At 32.2% G+C, this 24,608-nt stretch overlaps 3 protein-coding genes across 4 annotated transcripts; all 3 read left to right on the plus strand.

Moving 5' to 3' along the window:
- Positions 1-427: 427 nt before the first annotated feature.
- LOC110655624 (transcription initiation factor TFIID subunit 15) lies at positions 428-1,732 on the plus strand. The gene is made up of 3 exons (XM_021812018.2): positions 428-790; positions 1,262-1,332; positions 1,461-1,732. The coding sequence occupies exons 1-3, from the start codon at positions 480-482 to the stop codon at positions 1,475-1,477; spliced, it is 399 nt and encodes a 132-aa protein (XP_021667710.1). The 5' UTR covers positions 428-479; the 3' UTR covers positions 1,478-1,732.
- Positions 1,733-15,676: 13,944 nt separating this feature from the next.
- LOC110655615 (early nodulin-93-like) lies at positions 15,677-16,277 on the plus strand. Its single transcript, XM_021812006.2, has 4 exons — positions 15,677-15,782; positions 15,884-15,945; positions 16,030-16,105; positions 16,189-16,277. Exons 1-4 carry the CDS (start codon positions 15,677-15,679, stop codon positions 16,275-16,277), a joined length of 333 nt encoding a protein of 110 aa, XP_021667698.2.
- Positions 16,278-22,458: 6,181 nt separating this feature from the next.
- LOC110655623 (RNA-binding protein involved in heterochromatin assembly dri1) lies at positions 22,459-24,075 on the plus strand. Of its 2 annotated transcripts, none has more exons than XM_021812016.2 (4): positions 22,459-22,665; positions 23,133-23,466; positions 23,659-23,729; positions 23,822-24,075. In XM_021812016.2, the coding sequence occupies exons 2-4, from the start codon at positions 23,153-23,155 to the stop codon at positions 23,830-23,832; spliced, it is 396 nt and encodes a 131-aa protein (XP_021667708.1). In that variant the 5' UTR covers positions 22,459-22,665; positions 23,133-23,152; the 3' UTR covers positions 23,833-24,075. The 2 variants fall into 2 exon arrangements, with proteins under 2 accessions (XP_021667708.1, XP_021667707.1); XM_021812015.2 differs by having other exon boundaries at positions 22,461-22,665; positions 23,136-23,466.
- The last annotated feature ends 533 nt before the right edge of the window (positions 24,076-24,608 follow it).

Here is a 24,608-nt window from a genome sequence, read left to right on the forward strand (position 1 = left end):
AAATGAAAAATCTTGGCAAAATTTCTTCGATTCTTTTTACTTCACCATGTGCACCTGGACTGCATAAAACCTACTCTAAGGAAATAAGCTATGTGAATCCAGTAAGCCCTGCGACGTATGCTTTCAAGTCCATGTGATGTGAGCATCGACTACTTGCACATTTTATTTAAGGAAAAGGGTGCCAGAATTTGAACCTTAAACATGCTTTCACCACTGAATTACCGCGCTGAATGGGAGTTTTCGTCCCTTTCGAAGCAGTTCCTGCCAAAGAATAATTAGGAAGGCCCCATGCAGGAGCAGGCTTATCTAAATCTCTCAGAAAATATCATCATTCTACACATGGGTGGGAATAAAAAGTGTATGTATATATATAGGCCTAGCTCCCAATCTCAACACAACAAAACAAACACCAATTGCTGCATGCTACTTCACATTTGGAGCCTTCAGGTTAGAATCTGCGTCTTTATCAGGTGAGAGAAATGAGCTGGGCCGGTGGAGACTGGATGTGCAGTGCATGCCAATACATGAATTTTAGGAACCGGGAAGCATGCCAACGCTGTGGGTACCCAAAGTATCAAGGCCCTGATCCAGCAGGGTGGACTAGGATCTTGCCTGGAGACTGGTATTGCACTGCCTTCAACTGTAGAGCTCACAACTACGCTAGCAGGCCAAGCTGCTACAAATGTGGTGCAGTAAAAAACTATTATGCTAGTGGGTGTGAAGGTAGCAGTTATGGATCAGAAGGCACTTATCCTCCAGGATGGAAAACTGGCGATTGGATTTGCCCTAGGTTAGTTCACATTAATTATATTCACACTTCATGTTAAAAAATGAAAGGAATTAATTAACCAGAATTGTTTACCTAAAAGAAAATGAACAAAAATCAACCTGCATTGTTAATTTGCCATCTATATTATATATAATGTGCTATTAAATAGTAATTGCACATTTTTTATAGGACGATCATTTAATTATTATTTCTTATTATTTTGGATGTGTGTTAATTGGAAAAATAATTACACAAATATCAGCACATACATAATTAGCGCATGCATGCTTTTGATCTGCTTTTTAATTGCCTATACCTGATTCATCGTGTACTCAAAATTCAATATTTATAATGGAGTTTGCACGATTGTTTTTTGAGTCCATTATAAACCAAGTCTCTAGCTAAGTTTTTTCCTTAAAAGAATATCACTAATTAATAATTCATGCACTTCGAAAGAAAACCCTAACACAGCTAACTTACTGGACTGGACAGAATGGGATGTGGAGAACATAATTATGCTAGCAGGACTGAATGTTTCAGATGCAAGACACCAAGGGATTTTGGTAGGCAATAATTTACATAATCATATATATATATATATATATATATATATATATATATATATATATAATTCCATGCATGAAATTGGTTTTCAGATATGTAACGAATTTGTTTATTTTAACGTTTTCAGGAAGTACGGTTCAATGATTGCAATCAGGTGGACAAAAATATAACATGCAGTGGTAATTTTCAGATGATGAAGCTGTCTCCTCTCTACACAAATAACTCCTTTAATTTCTATTTACTTTTACAGTCGACCCTATTCAAAAGCATATGTAGCTAGCTATGCATTTGCTCTGATAAGAAGAGTTTCCGGCTTTTATTATATGATGCATATATAGTGTAATAATGTCCCAGTAAAGAGTAGTTAATTAATTAGTAGTCAATTTAGATATATGAACTTCTCTTTTTGGCACAGCAACGCTAAATTATTACTGAATGAGCTTGTACAACTTCTGCAAACGAAAAGGGTTTTCATGGTGTGTATTTATATGTATAAAGAGTGACTTCGTGCCCAAACTATCTCACGATTATGGGCTGTGACCTCTAAGTTACAAATGGGATAATTTTACCGTTACACTAAAGCCAATTCTATAAATTATTATGTATAAAAGGGGAAAAAGAAGATATCATTGCAGGACCGGATAAATATATATAAATATCTAGTAAGTGAAGCGGAATCAATGCCAAATATATAAAGGGTATATATATATAAAATTTTGTCAGCACTAATAATTATTATTCTTATCATTGAGTGATCCTGAAATACTTTGAACCTTAATTAGCTAGCTTAATTGAGTGCTAATTAATGGTGAGCAAAAAGTGAAGTTTTCCAATTAATTAAGAAGAGAAGTTATGAAATATGAATACTGATGAGTTAAGCATAGGATATACTCCAATGCCATTTTATATTATCCTGCCAATAACATTATGAACTATGATCATTTTTCAAATTTGTGTAAACCTGTAACAAATTAATTAACACTTGTAAACTGTTTTATATATATATATATATATATATGGATTGAAACTTGACTTTAAATTTTATAATTTTGAAAACGACTTCAATGCTATTGAACTTAAGTTTATTATTTATTTTTTCTTCTTAAAAATATTATATATATAGTCTTCTTCATGAAAGAAAATATAATATTGCTTTCCATTATGCTCCAAATTTAAAAAATCAGTTCTAGTTAATTAATTTGTAATATTAATTACGACAGAATATAATGAAAAATATAATTTTCTTACTAGAGTAAAAAACAATTCACAGGCAAGCTTTTATGGGTGAAATAAAAACGATTTATTATTTTGTAAGCAAATGCATTTTTTAATTTTATGGCTTTAGCCGTTTTGTCAAGCCAGGTATGTATCTCATCTAGATTTTTTCACTTAGTTTTTTGGGTCATAGGTTTTAATATATGGTGCTAATCTGCTGATCAGAGTTAGAATACACTTGTTTAGCTAAGTTTTTCCTGATTTATTAATATATTATATTTTAAAAAAATATCAATGTGTTTGATTTGATCTGGAAAACTAAAAAATTCAAATAAATCAAATTAAATTGAACCTAGAAAGCAAATCAAATTGAGCTGTTTTGGTTGATTTGATTTATTAGTTTGGGATTTTTTTTTTTTTGACTTATTTTAAACTCAATTCAAATCTAATTTTGAGGGTTTTTTTAATTAGAGATATAGTAATAATTAATTGAAAAAAAAAATATTTGATTCAATTTGATTTTATCTAAAAAACGATCAAAACCAAACAAATTGAAATTTTTAAATAAAAAAAAAATCAAATTGATTTTCAAAACTAAATCGGCTCCATCGATTTTTTAAAGAATAATCCTACAAAATTAAATTGAGATCATCAACAAATATTTCCCAAGTAGCAACTTGTCGAAGAGAATGATCCAGAAAGCATTTAACAGTCCAAAAACTAGTGTGGCCACATTCCTTTCAGCACAATTCCGAACAATATCCTCCGCCATATATACGAGAGCATTGTTGCTTTAGGCTGGGCATGATCATCCAGGACAACCACCCATGTATTTACACCATAAAACATGGACCCTAAGCGGAGAAATTATATAGTATGTCTATGATTTCATGTCAACATTTGACAGAAATAGCAAATCAATCATGAAATAATAATTAAGTATAAAGAGAGTCATGTTTTGAAAAAAAAATTATTCGTAACACAAACAAAACTGAATTTAGTGAAATTTAAAATAATTTAACTGTTACTCTATGATTATTTTGTCATTCCATATATGCTCATTTACGTAGAATAAACGATTTATAATATGATTTCTCTCTTAAGAGAGAGTAATTATTCTATGAATTGAATGTGTCATGTCAAAATACAATAGACTCATATTTTCTAATTTAGGAATTAAAATTTTTTAAAATTTGTGCCAATTGTCAAAATACAATAGACTTGTTGATTATTGCATATTATTTCACTTTTTTTTTAAATGCAGTAGACTTTGCATTAAACAAGGTTTAGAGGGCAAAACATACAACAATAGAGCCTAGAAACAAACAAATCAAAAAGTCCAAACTAGTTTCAAAACAAACCAACTCAAATACAAATCAACTCAGCCCAAAATACAGCCAGAAAACCCTAGCCTAGCAGAGGACCTAGCCATCTTTGTATCCCAGTGCCATCACTCACATCCCTGCTCTGAGTTGAAAATACTAGAATGGAAGATTTGAGAACCCATTGTCTTAAAGAAGAAAATAAAACCACCGCACAAAAACCATCAAATGGTCTTAATGAAACCAGAAAAGGATCTTCTTTTCCACGGTTCAGAAGTGTTGCCTGGTTGGGGAGGGTGACGCCGCAAATTAATTGGCCGTTCATTCTCTTTTAGCTTGGGGATCAACATTTAAACAGAGAAGAAGAGGTTTGTATCCTTGGAGTAGCTGATGTCCCTACAATGCTTTGAAGTCCTCCCTTCAGGCAAACAGTAGCTCCTAGGCCCAGATTTCACTGAAACAACTCTTAACTAAACCTATCCAACTTTTAAATCATCAATCCACTTCATGCCCTTTGGAAACTCCAATTGTTAAAACATAATAAATATGTATTTTGACATGGCATATATGATCCATGGTATATTTTCTCTAAAAAGAGTTGTTGTCCCAAAATAGTCCAAGAGGGGGGTGAATTGGACTTTAACAATTTTTCAGCCCTTGCTTGTAGCCTAATAAAAAATTGTGGCTTTGTTCAACTAGGTGCTTCTTAATATATAATGACAGTGATATGTATTTCAATAAAGTGTCCCTAAGTTGCAAGTCAAGCTTTAATCAATATTTATAGCTACCAAAACATGCATCACAAGATTTTCAACTAATTTCTCATCATACTCATAAATCCTCAAATATATCAACTCAATATATTCAATCAACATTCAAGGTCATGTATTAACATTAAATTGCATAAAAGTAAATAGGTTAAGGTTAGAGAGATCAAACACAATGATTTTTATAATGGTTCGGCTTAACTAGCCCACATCCACTCTCTCAAAGAACCCTCTTTGAGTCTTCTCTCCACTATTTGCTCTTTTAAAGGCAAAAAACCAAAAGCCCTTTACACTTTTTCAACACCAAGCTTTTACCAAGGCAGCTTGAACCTTTGACAAGTGCTATCACAAGCACTTACTCTCTCTCAAGCTTCAATAGGTGCTTGTACAACCTCTCTTAAATGCAACTTAATGTTTTAACACTCACTCTTACTCAATACAAATCAAACTATAAAGAAGAGATGAGTTGATTTGCCAATGGTAGCTCAAAGACTTTAAAGCTCTTGAATGAAAGCAATAAATGAAAATCAAGGTTGGAGTTCAAAACTAAGCTTTCATCAAGTGTAAAATGAAGTAAAGAAGATGTATTTATAGTCCCAAATCATTTTAGACTGTTTGAAACCTTTTTGGAACGTTATACACACTACTCAGGACAAAATAGCCGTTATTTTGTCCTTTTGTGCGAAGTTGAGCAGCTCTGATCATTTAGCAAACTAATGAAATTTTGGCAACAGTAGTAAACTGGTTAGTAAACTAATGTTTTAGCAAACACATTAGCAAACTAATATTTTAGCTAAGCAGTTAGCAAACTAAGTCAACAGCTACATGTCTCAACTTGTAATATTTAAAAACAAAGATTTAGACCTTAAAAGAAAAATAAGTTCCAATAGCAGTATCCAAGGTCATGATGAGAAAAAGTAATTAGAAAATAAAATTTCATTTTTGAGCTCCATTCGACTAAATTCTCATCTATTCTTTTCACATAAGACCTAAGACTCAATCTCTAACTTTATGACTTTCATACCTTTACTTTGAGTCTTGGCTTTCATAATCTTGTTCTTTTCTCATTTTGGATTTGTCTTGAGATGCCTTTGAGTATTCTTCCTCCTTAGATGCAACTTCAAAAATTCTTTATGAATAAGAGAAGGAATCTACACATTACTTTAAAGCTGGGTTAGATAGATTCTGTTTTGAGTTTTGTTATCATTAAAATCAATGCTCATTTTGAGCTACACGGGGTCAATAATCTCCCCCTTTTTGATGATGACAAAACTCAATTGAATCAACAATCAGAAATAAAAGTGTGTGAAAGTTTATGTGAATATGTGAATCCATGCAATATAGTATGCCGAAAATGCTCCCCTTAAATGTATGCATATAATAAATTTATTTGCTGTACAAAAGCTCCCCCTGAGTTTATGCTGTAAGAAATGTTCACAAAATATTCACAATATTCTCAAAAAAATAATATGCATATAAACATACTTCCATTTGTCACAAGTATAAAGTATAAACACATATCCATCAACACAAGTATAAACACATATCCATATCCATCCTATTCTCCCCCTTTTTGTCATTAATCAAAAAGGAAACAGGAGAAAATAACCCAAAAAGAATCATGTTAGCCCAAATTTAAACGCAGTAAGGGAAACAGTAGCAAACTAAAAACTAATAGTAGCAAACAGACTAGTAAACTAAAAATCCAAATAGGAAACTAAAAATCCAGATGAGATGCTAATCATTTAGTCTTTTGCTCTTGCGAGTGGCTTTGGAAGGCACCATCTTTTTCCTGGTGGGTTTAGCAGCTGGTGGCTGAGAACCTTGGTCAGCCAATTGGTCATGCCTCTGTGCCTCATCTTCATCAGATGGTGGTTGAAGAGCAGCAGCTAGGGACTGGTATGGATTTGACGCAGTCGACTTAGACCTTTTTCTACCTTTCTTGGCTGCAGGGGCAGCAGTTGCAGATAGTTGAGATGGAGCACTTGCTTGGTGATCCTTTAGAGAGGCTTCCTGCTGCTGCGTAGGGGCAGCTGCAGGTTCAAACAGTGGTGCAATTGGAGGTTCAACAGGTGGCTCACTTTCTGGTTCTATAATCTTTTCACTATCATGCTCAATAGGGACATCAGTTGCAAGACCAACTTCAGGTTCAATGACTTGTTCACTAGCATGTTCAACAGGAGCTTCAGCTGCAGGTTCAAGTTTAGATTCAACTACTTGGTCACTTTCATGTGCCACAGCAGCTGGAGACTCACCAACCTTATTACTTTCACCCTTATCAATATTGTGAGCAGAGACTTGAGTAGCAGCCTCAACTTTAGTTGGGAAACCAGTTTCCTTGGCCTACTGAAGATCCACAATTAGCTTCTTTAATTCCTCATTTTGAGTAAGCAAGTGACTCACTTTGTAGTCAACCACATCCACAAATTTTCTCAGAAGTTCAATGGACTGATGGGTTGAACTAAATTGATCATTAATAGCAGCTTTTAGCCCTTGTAGCTCACTCATAAACTCATTTGTAGAATCTGAACCAACCTTAGCTGAGGAAGAATCACCTTTTTCAAACCTTTTTTTTCTTCCATCAGTGTCAGAGTGAATTTCTCTAAGCACAATCAAATCAGTCCTAGAACTTTCCTTAGAGACATTTACATTCAGCTCTTTAAACACAGCAGTCAAAAGATGTGCATAAGGCAATTTTCCAATCCCATAAGCTTTGCACATGTTCTTAAAAATCAAATAAGCCAGATTCATCCTTACTTTGTTAACAATATGCCACATAATACACATGTCTAGGTAGCTCAAATAACCATAACTGCCAGACTTAGGACAGAAAATGTAGTTCACCATACTGTGAATGATTTTAATATATTGAAAAGCTTTTGTACTAGTGGACTTTTTATTTGTGGCAGTGTTGGCAGGGAACACTTTATTTTCAAACTCAGCCAAATTAAAGCCTGGAACCCTAGCAACATCTCTATGAGTGGAGATTTTATTTCCATCATTAGGCAAGTTCAAAGCCGTAGCAATCATCTCAACAGAAACAACATACACACTATCATTCAAAACAACTTCAAATTTGTCCTCATCATCAACTGTTCTTAAGGTTCTATAAAAATCTTGAACAAGTCTAGGGTAATACGCATTGGTGCACTCACAAACAGACATCCATTCTTGAAACTCAAAAAGTTCTTTAAATTGAAAATTTACCTGACCAAAGTAATCCCATTTGATGAATTTGCAATCATGCAGCGCTTTATCCACTAAACCCGAAGATTAGGCAGTGCCCTTTTTGCGTTGGGTTTCAATCCCTCGCATTTTTCTTCCCTTTTTCTTTTTTGGTGCCAATACAGTGGGTTCGATAACCTTGGATGGGTCAGAAGATGCACTAGTTGATTTCAATTCAGGTGAGTTCTTCTTTCCCTTCAATTTCTTTCGTAATGTGGCGACAGGGATATCGTCGGACGCTGATGAGGATGACGAAGCAGCAGCAGCAGCAGCAGTAGCAGGGGATTTGCGTTTAGCGCAAGCCATAGACAGGGAGAAAAAAAATTGTGAAATCTAAAATGGCTTTCGGTAAGTGATGAATGAAGAAGAGAAGAGATAGATGAGCGGTTAGATGAGAATGGGTTTGTTTTGCCAGAAAGAAAATTTTTGGAGGTGTAGAAAACCAATGCAGAGGAGAGAGGGTGACGGTTTCGTGTGGCAGAGGATTTAAGTTCTCTTGAGTCCCGCGCTTTTCTATTCCAGTGTACTTTATCTAAACTTATTTATTTATTTATTTTTATTTTAAATTTCAAATATGTCTCTTTATCTTTAGATGCACATATATATATTTCTACATGTCTGACATAGCACTGAGAATGTGATACCAACTGTGAATAGGTAAGTGCATTGCTGGACACGCAGAGAATTTTAAGCACAATTATTTTTTTTTGGTTTGAAATTTGAACAGTACATGATATAGCAAACTAATTTTAGTCACACAACATTAGCATAAAACTTAGTAAACTAATTTCTCGAGTACACAAACAAGTTAGCTAATGTTCTTTAGAGATTTCTCAGCAAACTTATATCACAGCAGATCACTCACACATTGGATAAAATGCAAATACATGAAATTATTATGACTTAAATTTCAAGCAAGTGGTTCACACATACCAATTTCCCTTCTGATCTTACAAAAGGTTTCCTCATTAAGTGGTTTTGTAAAAATATCAGCAAGTTGATCTTCAGAGGCAACAAATTCTATTTTGATATTTTCATTTTGAACATGATCTCTAATAAAATGATGTCTAATCTCAATATGTTTTGTTCTTGAATGTTGGACTGGATTTTTGTTCAAGTTTATGGCACTAGTGTTGTCACACCTAATTGGAACAAGATTATATTTTAAACCAAAATCTTCCAATTGTTGTTTCATCCATAAAATTTGAGCAACACAACTACCAGCAGCTATATATTCTGCCTCAGCTGTAGATAAAGCTACTGAAGTTTGTTTCTTATTGTGCCAAGAAACTAGTGCAAGACCAAGAAATTGACAAGTACCTGAAGTACTTTTTCTATCCAATCTACTTCCAGCAAAATTGGAATCACTATAACCAATAAGATTAAATGATTCACATTTTGGATACCATAAACCAATTGAGTATGTGCCAATGAGGTATCTAAAGATCCTTTTAATGGCACTTAGATGGGATTCTTTTGGACACGATTGAAGTCTTGCACACAAGCAAACACTAAAGTGTATGTCTGGTCTACATGCAGTAAGGTACAAAAGAGAGCCAATCATACCTCTATAAAGCTTGGTATCTACTTCTTTACCTTTTTCATCATTGTCCAATTTAATTGTTGAACTCATAAGAGTGCTTATGCTCTTCAAATCTTCCATTTTAAATTTCTTTAGCATATCCTTGATGTACTTTGATTGATTTATGAAGATGCCATCTTTCATTTGCTTAATTTGAAGTCCAAGGAAGAATGTGAGCTCACCCATCATGCTCATTTCAAATTCATTCTGCATAATCAAAATATTTTCTCAATTGTGCTCTAGTCATCATCCTCTGAGATGGATCATCAATAATGTCTTCTTGGGGATGATTTCTATGGAATCTCCATTCTTTAGGTAAATCTTCATGTTGGGGCTCAATTACTTGTAATTCTTCCAAATTTGACATTTCTTCACTGATTTGATCATCATTGGCATTATGGGCATCTATTGTAATATCTTCTTGAGTTTCTTCATCTTTGTCATCAATTTGTTCCGTTTCTTGACTTGATGTTATATTTTCTTTTCCAAACACCTGCTCATTATTATCATCACAAACATTTTTCTTTCTGATAGAAGGGTTAGTCTCATCAAACAAAACATGAATAGTTTCCTCAATAGCTAAAGTTCTTTTATTTAACACTCTATAGGCTTTACTCTTTGTTGAATACCCAAGAAAGATTCCTTCATCGGATTTAGCATCAAATTTCTTCAAGTTATCCTTCTTGTTATTTAAAATATAGCACTTACAACCAAATGCTTTGAAATATGAGATATTTGGTTTTCTTCCTTTCCACAGCTCATAGGGGGTCTTTTTCAAAATTGGTCTAATCAAAACTCTATTCAACACATAGTAAGATGTATTAACAGCTTCAGCCCAAAAGTACTTTGGCAAATTATTTTCACTCAACATAGTTCTAGTCATTTCTTGCAAAGTCCTATTTTTCCTTTCTACTACCCCATTTTGTTGTAGTGTTCTAGGAGCTGAAAAATTATGGTTGATTCCATATTTATCACAATATTTCTCAAATAAATGATTTTCAAATTCAATTCCATGGTCACTTCTTATAGATGTGATGCAAAATCCTTTTTCATTTTGAACCATTTTACTAAAAGAGGTGAATTTTTCAAAAGTCTCATCCTTGTGAGCAAGGAAAAATGTCCATGTATATCTTGAATAGTCATCAACAATAACTAAAGCATATGACTTCCCACCAAGATTAGTAGGAGTTACGAGTCCAAATAAATCAAGATGAAGCAATTTTAATAGCCTAGTGGTAGACACAATATTTTTAGATTTAAAAGATGCTCTAGTATGTTTCTCTAGTGCACATGCTCTATATTGAAATTCATTTTCATAATTAATCCTAGGAAGACCATTAACAAGTTCTTTCTTAGATAATTTTGAGAGTGTATGCATGCTTGCATGACCCAATCTTCTATGCCACAAATAACTAGAGTTATCAAAAGATACTAGACATGTACCATGATTAGTTTCAAAATTATTCATGTCAAGCAAGTAAACATTATTAGATCTATTGGCAATGAACAACGTGTCTTTTTCTAAGTTATTGATAGTACATAGAGAAGAAGTAAACTTTACCTCAAAACCTTTATCACAAAGTTGGCTTACACTTAGCAAGTTGTATTTCAAACCTTCAACAAGTGACACATCTTCAATACAAGGTTTGGTTCCAATTGTGCCATTTCCAATTATTTTTCCTTTTCCTTTATCTCTAAATTTTACATATCCTCCATCTTTCATTGTGATTTTTGAAAACTTGTCCTTTTCACCAGTCATGTGCTTTGAACAACCACTATCTATATACCATTTTTCACTTTCCTTCATCCCTTTGAAACATACCTGAAATTTAATCATTGAACTTTAGGTACCCAAGTAACTTTGGGTCATTGGGGGTTAGTGACCTTAGGTAAGGTTCCCTTTGGTACCCATACCTTCTTTACCTTAAGACAACCTTTCCTAAGTGCACAAGAACTAATCATATGACCTCTTTTATTGCAATAATAACATGTAACATTAGGCAAGGAAGATGTAGATGCTTTAATGAAATGATTCTTATATTTGTCATAGTTCATGAAACTATCAAAACCAATTCCATACTTTTCATTTGAAATTCTTTGGTTTCCAAGAAGTACATCTAGAGTTTCTTTTCCTTTTGTAAATTTTGCCAAATCATTTGTCAAAGACTCTACTTTAGCTTCAAGAACTTTATTTTTCTCAATGAGCATTTCACAAGTATCTTTTGAGATTTTTAACTCTAAATCTAGTTCTTTAAATAAGGCAATTTGTCCTTTGTAAAATTCATTTTCTTTATACACATTGGACATGACAATATTTTGTGATCTCAATGATTCAATCTCTAAATTCATTTTAGTGCACTTTCTCTTGTAATTTCTATACTCATCATATACTCTAGCAAATGCAAGTTCAAGTTTTTCTACATTAGGAGATTCATAAGAATTTACCTCATTGTCACTTTCTTCTTCCTTTTGTGAACTCTCGACTTTCTCTTCAAGTGCCATCATACAAAGAAGAGCAGTTTCTTTGTCACTTGATTCATCATTTGAAGATTCTTCACTGTTGCTCCTTACTACTTTCATAGCTTTCTTGCTCCTATCTTCTTTTCCTTTCTTCTTCTTGAGTAATGGACATTTGGGCTTGATATGTCCAGGTTTGTGACACTCATAACATACAACTTCTTCTTTTGAATCTCTGAAATGTTTATCCTTGGGAGTATACTTTTTCAAGAATTTCTTGTATTTGCTTCCTCCCTTCTTGAAAGCTTTTCTTGCAAGCATAGCCATTTCATCATCATCATCACTTGAAGCACTTGAGTTGTCACGTGAGTCAACTTTGAATGCAACTCCTTTCCTCTTATCTTCATCCTTGTTTGACTTGAGAGCAATGTTTTTCTTCTTCTTTTGCTCATTTTCAACTTCATCTTTCTTATATACCATCTCATGTGCAATGAGAGATCCAATGAGTTCATCATAAGTGAATGTTTTGAAATCCTTGGTATCTTGGATAACTGTTGTCTTTGCTTCCCAAGATTTTGGAAGTGATCTAAGAATTTTCCTCAAAAGTTCAGCTTCCTCAAATTTTTTACCAAGTGCTTTGAGAAGATTTACAAGATCGGTAAACCTTGTACTCATATCCGCAATTGATTCTCCTGGCTTCATTTCAAATAGCTCATAATCTCGAATAAGAAGGTTTGCTTTGGACTCTTTGATGACATCAGTTCCTTCATAAGTGACTTCAAGCTTATCCCAAATTTCCTTAGCAAATTGACATCCTGAAACACGATTGTATTCATTAAGGTCAAGTGAGCAATGCAAAATATTAATAGCTTTAGCATTTATAGAAATTTTCTTCCAATCATTGTCATCATATTCATCTTCATGTTTTGGAACTTTTGTGGTTCCTGGACCATTCTTTTGAGGAACATGTGGACCATTTTTAATAATTCTCCATGCATCAATATCTACAGATTGTATGAAATTTCTCATTCTTACTTTCCAAAATGAATAATTAGTGCCATTGAAGAGTGGTGGTCTAGTGATTGAGTAGCCTTCAGCTAGTGGTGCGGGCATACCGGCAGTATTGCTAGATGAACCAGCCATTATGGATCACTCTAAGGTTGTAATACCCTAAGCAAGAGAGACAGGCTCTGATACCAATTTGTTGTCCCAAAATAGTCCAAGAGGGGGGTGAATTGGACTTAACAATTTTTCAGCCCTTGCTTGTAGCCTAATGAAAAATTATAGCTTTGTTCAACTAGGTGCTTCTTAATATATAATGACAGTGATATGTATTTCAATAAAGTGTCCCTAAGTTGCAAGTCAAGCTTTAATCAATATTTATAGCTACCAAAACATGCATCACAAGATTTTCAACTAATTTCTCATCATACAATTAAATCCTCAAATATATCAACTCAATATATTCAATCAATATTCAAGGTCATGTATTAATATTAAATTGCATAAAAGTAAAAAGGTTAAGGTTAGAGAGATCAAACACAATGATTTTTATAGTGGTTCGGCTTAACTAGCCTACATCCACTCTCTCAAAGAACCCTCTTTGAGTCTTCTCTCCACTATTTGCTCTTTTAAAGGCAAGAGACCAAAAGCCCTTTACACTTTTTCAACACCAAGCTTTTACCAAGACAGCTTGAACCTTTGACAAGTGCTATCACAAGCACTTACTCTCTCTCAAGCTTCAATAGGTGCTTATACAACCTCTCTTAAATGCAACTTAATGTTTTAACACTCACTCTTACTCAATACAAATCAAACTATAAAGAAGAGATGAGTTGATTTGCCAATGGTAGCTCAAAGACTTTAAAGCTCTTGAATGAAATCAATAAATGAAAATCAAGGTTGGAGTTCAAAAGTAAGTTTTCATCAAGTGTAAAATGAAGTAAAGAATGTGTATTTATAGTCCCAAATCATTTTAGACCGTTTGAAACCTTTTTGAAACGTTATACACACTGCTCAAGACAAAATGGCTGTTATTTTATCCTTTTGTGCGAAGTTGAGCAACTCTGATCATTTAGCAAACTAATGAAATTTTGGCAACAGTAGTAAACTAATGTTTTAGCAAATACATTAGCAAACTAATATTTTAGCTAAGCAGTTAGCAAACTAAGTCAACAGCTGCATGTCTCAACTTGTAAGATTTAAAAACAAAGATTTAGACCTTAAAAGAAAAATAAGTTCCAATAGCAGTATCCAAGGTCATGATGAGAAAAAGTAATCAGAAAATAAAATTTTATTTTTGAGCTCCATTCGACTAAATTCTCATCTATTCTTTTCACATAAGACCTAAAACTCAATCTCTAACTCTATGACTTTCATACCTTTACTTTGAGTCTTGGCTTTCATAATCTTGTTATTTTCTCATTTTGGATTTGTCTTGAGATGCCTTTGAGTATTCTTCCTCCTTAGATGCAACTTCAAAAATTCTTTATGAATAAGAGAAGGAATCTACATATCACTTTAAAGCTGGGTTAGATAGATTCTGTTTTGAGTTTTGTTATCATCAAAATCAATGCTCATTTTGAGCTACACGGGGTCAACAAGAGTCTACCTCATTCAGTAAACGCCATCTCAATTTAGTAGAAAAGTTTTATTAATTGGCAAATCGTATATATCTGATGGATTTTTCTTATCTATTCCTAATTTATATAGTGAAATTCACTTGTTAAACAAATGAGTTTCATATATTTACATCTTAAGTCTATATTAGATGAAATTTAAGCAAAAATTTCTCATATCTGATATCCAAATTTCCTTCTTTTTACAGAAAAATCACCGTAAACTAATTAATAAGATGAATATTTTAGTGATACCATCATGATTGAAATATTTACCAAAGCAAAAGCAAAGATTAACTCATATTTTTTTTTTTTACAAAAAAATATATATATACCAAAGGCAGATCATAATTAATCAGCTTTAGTATTTTAAAAAATTAATTAAAATCATTTTGTCTTTGAATGCAAAGTTTTGTAATGATGCGTAGTGAAAAAATAAAATAAAAAGCTAGCTAGAAACGTGAAACAAACAGCTGAAAATGGTGGAAAGAAAACAATAAACAAAAATCCATCAGCTACATTAACCATCCACACCCAAGGTCCCAACCCAAAACCATGAACTATAAAGAACAAGTTCCTGTGTTGGGAAGTAATCTGAATCACGCGTGGCAGTCTAAAGGAGAGCACAGGAGGCATCCAAAGAGCAGAAACGGCTATGACAAAGACAAACCATTGTTAAGATTAAGAAGCATACCATAAATGTGCCTGAAATCTATGTGCCAAATTCAATTTTCTCTGCTTTGTTAATTTCATGGTTATAATGTTGTTTTTGTTAGATTTATAGAACTATTTTTAAAATATAAGTTTGAGCTTTCAGGTTCCACCTGAAAGAACAAAAACTTCATTTGAAAAAAAAAAATTCATTATTTTGATTTTTATTTCTTTTAAAATAATTTTTTTTAAAATTTAAAAGAATTAATTGCATTCTTTCATTTCAAATATGAAAATTAACAAAAATAAAAATTAATTAAACTGAATTCTTATAAAATTCTAGTTTCCAATCAAGGAAAAACAAGTGACTCTAATGTTGAAATTTGTCCGAAACCAGCAGCTAACTCTGTCTAACTACTGTTCCAAAACATCTATAAATATGCATGCAATTGTTGCAAATTCCATTACCTCTCTAATTTTCTTGTTTTTATTGATCGTCTCTTGGAATGGCCAAGAATGTGGCTGCTCAGTCTACTCTAATTAATGAAAGTGATAGCGCAGCTTTATCATCGCTTGACCAAAAGCCAGCCATGGCAAAACGTTGTTCTCATGGTATGCCATTAATCTGTTCTTTAATTATGTAGTAATTAATTACTGTGATTTTTGATGGAAAATTTTGCTCTCAATTATGGCACGTTTTGATGGATCAACAGAAGCTGTAATGGCTGGAGCTAAAGCAGCCGCGGTTGCTACTGTTGTAACTGCCATTCCAACTGTAAGTTAATATATATATATATTCTTTGGTTAATAAAGTTAATTATTCTGGTAATTTAATTTTGGTTAATCTGTATTAATGTAGATGGCAAGTGTAAGGATGCTGCCTTGGGCAAGAGCCAATATCAATCCCACTGGTCAAGCGCTCATAATCTCTTCAGGTCAAGAACCATTTATAAATGAAATTTGACATTGGATTTTTTCTTTTCTTTTTTATTAATGAAATTTGACATTGGATTTGCAGTTGCTGGAGCGGCATATTTCGTAGTTGCTGACAAGACTGTTCTAGCCACAGCTCGAAAGAACTCCTTCAACAAACAATCTAAAGTGTAATAGCTATGTAGTTAATTAACCTAAGAAGCAGCGTACCCAAGCATGCATAAATAAAATTGAGTGTTTATCCCTTTTATGATGATCATCTGCGCATTTAGAATTGATTTGAACATGTTTATATGTTCAGTCTGATGACATTAATTCAGTTGGTATGGTGAAATGAATCATTTACGTATCAAATTGGACTAATATTTTAAGGAAAATGCATGCTTGGCGGTATACATTTTACATCACGATTTGGTTTAATATTTTTCTTTAAAATATAAATGAGATCACAATATCTTTAATGAAAAAGATTAAAATTTGTGACTTGTCACGTGTCCCATGTGTCAAAAATAAAAATTCTCAAATTAAATTATGAGTTTTTTATAAAATTTTTTTAATTTTAAAAATTAGGATTAAATTATTTAAAATTAAAAATTTTAAATAAAATAAATAATAAATATAAAAGCTTAAATCTATCACGTCATTTCACCTTTAATCTTAGATGATGTAGCATGTATGTTTAACTATTTAATAGTAAAAAAGTTACATGTCATGGTATTACATCAATTTTTTTTCAAATTTAATTTTAAAATTGGGTAATTTTTTTTAAAATTTTTAAAAAAAATTATATTTTTATGTTAAAATTAAAATAATTAAATTAAATAAAAAATATTTAATTTTTCAGTATGATTAGGCGATTAATTAATGTGGCAACGCGTAATCGTCATATTAATATTTTATATTATTATAGAAATGGTGTCCCCCTAGGTGGACCCCAAATGATTATATATATATATATATATATGTGTGTGTGTGTGTGTGTGTGTGGCTAAAAGATGGAATTTTTTTTTTTCTCTCTTTCTTTCAACGCCGCCATGGTGGAACTGGAACATGCCAACCAAATATCCGTTTATCCATGGAAGACTCGCATTTATTTGGCCTCTCAATTAACTTTTCATTCTCCATTAATTTACCAAATGAAATAGTGTTTTATTGAGCTTCCAATTTTTTTAAAAAAAATTTGACAGATTTTATAACCACTTTAACAAGATTCTATTAACTTTTTAATTTTAATTTATTAAGTGCTAATTTGACAAAAATAACTTGCATAAATAACTAACAACATCAAAATTATGTGATGGTTAATATTTTTAATTATATTTTAGGTGTAACTGTTGCAAATTTGAATTTATATAAAGACGAGTATAATTATTTTTATATTAAATATTTATATTGAGATTTATATAAAATTAATATATTTATTATTTTAATTATATGCACATTTTAATTAGTATTGTATAAATATAAATATTTGATATAATTACCATATTGAAAGGTAAAAGTGCTTTAGAGATGGAATCATTAATTTATGAACCAATTAATTAAAGGTGAAATTACTTTAAAGATGGAATCATTAATTCTTTCTTCTAACATTTGTTCTCTCCTAAAGTCTCTCAATGGCTATCTCTATTCCTTTCTTTTCTCTTTGAGGGTCTCTTTCATGCAAAGCGTAACTTAATTCTTCCCATGCAAAACTTCTTTAGAAGCATATTGAAAGGCTTCTTTTAATGGGCATTGGGACCATGCAACTGGTAGAAGGATATGTGAAGGTTCCACAAGCCATATGCATTCCTTGAGAAGCTTTGAGAGGATGAAACCGAAGAAATTATAGTGGGAGAGTATCCATTTTTCCAATCTCTCAAGTTTCCTGATTAATTGCTATGTATAAGAAAAATTTTACCTGAATCTAGTGGATTTCAAAACATAAATATGTGAGTCTCATTATCTACTTTATATATTTGAATCCCACTTATATATAATGTATTTTTAATTCATAATAAACTAAATTTAAATAAAAATTTCCCAAATTACATTACATTCAACTTCTTATGCCTCAGATTCAGCTTTACTATGTAGTTTTATTAAGTACCTAATTGAATTGCTCAAACTTAAAAAAAAAAAAAAAAATTCCTCAAATTCAAGACTATAATAAATAAAAAGACTGAAACTTTTTTTTTTTTTTAAAGGAAAATACAAATGATTTTCTTATCGTCAGTAAATCAATCTATTTAATGTTGGCATCTATTCTCATAATCAAGGATGAAACAATTGCTATAGACACATATTTTAATTGTGGATTGGAATTAAGTTCTAGTTGAAGAGATTGTCATGCAGCAGGAAGAGAATATCCAAAATTGAAAAGCAACGGCTATATTTTTCACATCAAATCGCCCCCTCCCCGGCCTCCATATATATATAGGATGTGGATTCTCAACAGTATTATTAAAAGGAGATGGACCCTTCTGAAAGCAATCACTAGCAGAGAATAAAGAGTTGGAGCATTGAGTAAATGTATTTTTTACACGGAATATTCACCATGTCTGGCAGAAAATTGGTGATCATTAGTAGGATTCCTACTTATCGAACGCCAGGTCAACACGCAAGCATCTTTGCTTACTTGGAACTCAATATGTTTGCCATATCAGCATGCCCATGGGACCCTACATATCTCATACAATTGTCAATGTTTCATTGGAAAAGAAAATATATTTTGCTTTTGTTTAAAAAACTTAAACTATTTTTGAAGTGATGCATATGGAATTTGGATTTGGTTAAAGGCAGCAGCTTGACTATGCATGTTCATATAACTTGGCCATTTCAGGTACGTACTACCCCATAAGCTGATAATATAATAAATAAATTATAAATGCTAAAGTTCATGGCTGCATAGGTCCATCCATCTAAATATATCTAATAAACAAACCTATAATTGAAAGGACTATTAACTAATTTAGCCTTCAAATATATTCCCTAGTCGAAAGCAGCCTAAGAATTCCAATATGCCTCTTTTTATTATTCTTGTTGGTGACAAAAATAGGTGTATGTATAAATAGTTTGATCACACACTAAGTAAATCACACATCCGATAAAGAATATTGCACCTTTCATATTTATACACATTTTGGTTACCATCTCTACCACATTTACATCAAAGCTAAAACTTAGAATATTTTTGTAGATGAGTTAATCGGACATAAATATGCTACCACATCAAAATATCAGTGGTAAGATTTGAACATAATCTAAGATCTTTTAGACTGAATTAATATCTCTTATCACTTGAAACAACCCTTTGAGGGCTACCACTTTTTATTACTTGATATAACTAGACCATAACCTACCGCTGCCCATTCTTCCCAGCGTCGGTCCGCCGCTGTCCAAATTCCAGCAAAAATATGCAGGGCATTCCCTTTCTTTCTTGTTACGAAAAATAATGAGAGGGGCTGAGGAGAGTTTGGCTGGCCTTACCTGTCTGTGTTTCATGGTCAGAATCTGAGACTTTCGAACACGTGGCGGCCCGTGAGACGCACGGAATGAACACATGTTGGGTCGAGGTGTCTAAATCATATGTAGCAAAGGAATATAGACATGTATATACACTTAGATATCGAGTATAGAAAGGGAGAGCTATAGAGTGGGCAATGGATATATGAATCTTCCTGCTGCTGTTGCTTTTGAATTATTGCAAAGTAAGGAATCAAATACAAGGAAGAAAAGAATTTGGCAATGGATCGATGTGCATTATTTGTATGGAACTTATTCCAATTTCTAAATGTTTTAGCTGCACCATGCCCACCTGACCACATAAAACCTGCCTATGGATAGAAAGGTTTTATCTGCCATGAGGAGAGAAGAATTCCTGACGTATGTATTCACGTATGATTCCATGTCAGCAAATAAGGAGCCAACCACCCATGTGAATAATATTAAGATTAGGATGCATATTGTTTGATGCATGCATGCATGCCACCCTTCAAATAACAACTTCCCCTTATGCCACCTTACTATATATACAAACGACCATGGACTCATCAATACAAGATATTAGATCCTATGTTCCATGTAGATAATTTTACCTGTTTTTCTTACTCTGAAATTTATGCTTTTTTGTGATAATGCTGGGGATCAATCTAAATTAACTCAAACTACAAGTGGAATTTTTCCTTTTTTAAAAAAAAAAATTTGTACATGCGCTTAATAATAATCAATTGCACTTTTAAAATTATTAAAAATTAGCTAGGTTGATATAATATATTTAAAATTTTTCTTGTTTAAATTTGATTCACTATGAATTTAAGATATATGATGTATGATAGGACTTATCTATTAAATATATAAATCTCACATATTTATATATTAGATTCATAATAAACTAATTTTAATAAGAATTTCGCATATATTTATTTTGTATAAAAATATTTAGATTACACACGCAATGTATATATACCACCTGTTTTATTGTTAGATATATACGCAATGTATATCGATGTTAGTATTTTGACGACTACTTATTATTAATATAGAAAATAACTAATAAAAATATATATTTTATTATTTATTTTATGATTGAAACAGATATAATTATTAATTTATTATACTATATATATAAGAATTAAAAAAAAATTTTCAATAAAACAGTAATTATTTTTTCATTTATATATTATTTTGCATCTATATACTTATTTTATCATAAAAAAAATGAATATTATATATAACCAGTTTAATTATTATTTATAATATTTTATACTTATCTACTATCTTTTATAATTATAAATAATTATTTAATGTAAAAAATTAACTTGAGACAAAAAAAAAACATTTTAATCAATAAATTTTAAAAGGGTAACACATTTTAAGTAAAACATAAAATTAAAAGCTCATATTTCAGAGCTGATACGAACTGTAATTAATAAATAGTTTAATAGCTATTAGCTAAAATTTTAATAGATTTATCCAACAGATTAATCGATTCAGTTATTCGAATATCTATTAGTTATGAGCTGCATTTAACAACCAAATCAAATAGCCCTATATGTAGGAAAAGAAAATTTTATAATTATTTTCTTTTTAATAAAACAAATCTTACTTTTTAAATAATGTGTAAATGAATCGAGTCAAGCCATAATTTGAAGAGCACAAGCTTGCCCCATCAATAATTTTTCAAACTTGAACAAAACTCGAGTTTAACTTGTTCTTTAAACGAGTCAAATATCAATAAACTCAAGTTTGGCTTGATTAAAAATCAGCCAAGCTAAGTTGAGTCTCAAACAACTTACGAGCAACTCAATTCAATTATAACCCTAATAAGTTTTAAGTTTAAAATTATAGAATTCAAAAATATGGATTACCTTTAAGATATTAAATTTAAAATTAAATAATTTTAGTACTGAAACAAGTCAGTTTGTGAGCTAACTTGTTAATTTATAAAACAAATCAGCTCATAAATTTTAATAAGCCAAATACTAATAAGCTCGAGTTCAGCTTATTTATTAAATGAACTTAAAAATTTAGCTCAAGTTCGATTCATTTAAAAATGAATTGAGGCAAGTCGAGTCTCAAATGAATAGCTCACAAAAAGCACGATTTATTTACAATCTTATTTCCAAATAATCATCAATTAAATGAAATAATAGTATATCTGATGATAAAATTAATAAAGAGTAAAAAAGTGAATAAAACATAAAATAAATTAAAAAAACAACTATAAAATACATCATATATTGAAAAATATATACTATAGTAGTTAGAGTTTGAGATAACTTAATTGTTTTTTTATTTATTTTAAATGATCATATTTTAAATTCGAGTCTCTTGATTTATTAATTTATTACTAATAATTATTAAATTGAGAATAATATATTGAGGTCAGGTCAATTAGTGAATCTATTAGTAGTGATTGGTGGATAACATGGTAAGTTTAATACACACACCGCATTCATTCAGACTGTTTGCTATTTTCTATCTTAAATGAGAGAACACATATATAAAATTTTCAGTGATAGAAATAGATCACTATTAAAATCATTGGCTAATTTTAATAGGATTCTTATTTTCATAAAAAGTCTATACACCCACACTTCGTGGGACGCCGAAGCGCTCTAAAAGTCTATTTTTGTGAACATTATGTAAGGGAATAATATAAAGCAGGGGGCATAATTGGAATTGTGCTTAAAAGCAAGTGATGTATGCACTAACCAGTGCAGTTCTCACCTTCAGGAGCCCAAGAAGAATAATTTCTAAAGAGGCAGACGTTATCTAATAAATGATTTCTTGGAATCTGAACTTGACGGAAACAATCTGCAGAAAGGCTGAAAGGCAAAGCTAAAAATGAAAAATGATAAGACAATACCATAAATGGTCCAACTCATGGAGTAGTGCAGCCTGTGCAGGGTCTGGTAACAAGTATATAAAGGCCTTCCAACCCAAACACCAGAGTCACCAGCTGCATTGGCAATCTCTTCTGCAACTGCTGTAGACACTACTATTTTTTTTCTTCTACAGCTACTGTAAACATCAGTAGTGTACTACGTACAAATTCTCCAAGCTTTCAATTTCCCCACAGGTTAGTTTATTCTTCTTCTTCGTCTTCAGCCTTTTACTGCTTTCCATATCTCAAAAACCTTGGAGGATATGTAGGTATTCATCCTTGTAAACGTTTAAGGGCAAGAAACTTAACATTGGGGTTCTTAAAATTTATAATAGAAGGAGATTGGGCTTAAAACTGTAGTTTCAGTGTTCATCATCGCCATCAGGTTTTGGTGCACCTATGGGAGCAGTAGTGAAGAGGGACCTCAAGGGTCTAGATTTTTAATGCTAGTCCAAGCTTAGAAAGGATGAGCAGAGATGGGTATTTTTATTTTTTACACAAGAGTCTTTCAGGCCTCTCAATAAATAAGAGCAAGATTTCAAAATCAGGTGTAGCTCGGTCTACTTGTCATAATGAGGATTGCAGTTGAAACATAATTAAGGACAGGGGAATAAATCTATTAATTATTAGTTTCTGTCACTAATTTCCTATTCTTTCTGCAGCAGGGTTAATAATTAGGAAAATGAGCTGGGCAGGAGGAGACTGGATGTGCCCTGCATGCCAACACATAAATTTCAAGAAAAGGGAAGCCTGCCAACATTGCAGTTATCCCAAGTATGGTGGCCCTGATCCAACCACATTCACATACAGGCGGCCAGGGGACTGGTATTGCACAGCCATGAACTGTGGATCCCACAATTATGCAAGCAGGTCAAGCTGCTACAGATGTGGTGCAATGAAGAATGATTATGGTAGTGGGTATGGAGGAGATAGCATGTACGGATCAGATGGCAGTGCTCCGCCTGGATGGAAAACTGGTGACTGGATTTGTAGTAGGTGAGTTCAAATTGCCATGCATTTGCCTGTACTACTACTGCTGCTGCTAATTAATGCTTTTGTCCTGAAAAAAGATAAATGATTGTAGAAATATAACAATGCTGCAAATAATTCTGGGTTCCTTCTAGTGTACTAATTCCTCAAGAAAGAAAATTACCTAACATGGTCACACCTTGTATTTTTAATGAACAGAATGGGATGTGGAGAGCATAATTATGCTAGCAGGACAGAATGCTACAAATGCAAAACACCCAGGGATTACGGCAAGCTATTTTACAGAACTATTATTCACCATGCTTAATTACTATCTCTTTGCTTAATTATGAAAATAATTCCATTATTTTTGTGTTTTCAGGTGGAGTTTAACCAACAAAAAAGCAATTACAAAGTCCAGCTTTCTTGCCTTTTGTTTGCAGAAGCCTAATAACGAGCTTTAGATTGTTTTCAAGAGCATAGCCATGTATTTGAATTTGGAACGGTTTCTGGCTTTGTGTATGATTATTGATGTTCTTACATGAAGCTTATAGTATCCCTTCTTCTTCTTCTTTCTTTTTGTTTGTTCTCTTCCATAATTGGATATGGTAAATGCTTTCCCGGGATCCATCGAAATTACTCTTTCTTGGAGTGTGAGTTGATGTTTAATTGGTGTTGCAGTAGCTGCTTTTTATGAGGAAAGTGGTGGTCCAAGGAATGTATAGGAGTGCTAGCTAATATCAACAGAAGAATTCAAGTCTCTGTCATGGACCGCCATTAGAGAGAGCTTTGGATTCAACCAACATTTTTCAGAAAATAATAACTTAAAAACACAAATTGGACATGAGATTCAAGGAATCTCTAGGAGTATATAGTTCACTTCAAAAGAAAGGCTCTCTCAGATCAATAATTTAGGATCCCTTTAAGCATCAAATCTACAAGAACTATAAAAATTATGCAGATAAGAACCTGATGCTCATCATTCTTTAAAAGAATAAATAATGCAACACCAATACCAAGTTCAAATGTGAGTCAATTCCAACTTTTTTTTTTTTTTTTGGCTCTTTATTCTTTTTTCCAAAATCAGGAAATTACCAAAATTAAGCTTGGAATTCCATTGGGTCATGTTAGATTGTGGCTACACCTAATGCTATTTGTTGTCTCCCATC

The sequence above is a fragment of the Hevea brasiliensis genome, chromosome 17, assembly GCF_030052815.1.
Source record: "Hevea brasiliensis isolate MT/VB/25A 57/8 chromosome 17, ASM3005281v1, whole genome shotgun sequence".
NCBI lineage: Eukaryota > Viridiplantae > Streptophyta > Magnoliopsida > Malpighiales > Euphorbiaceae > Hevea > Hevea brasiliensis.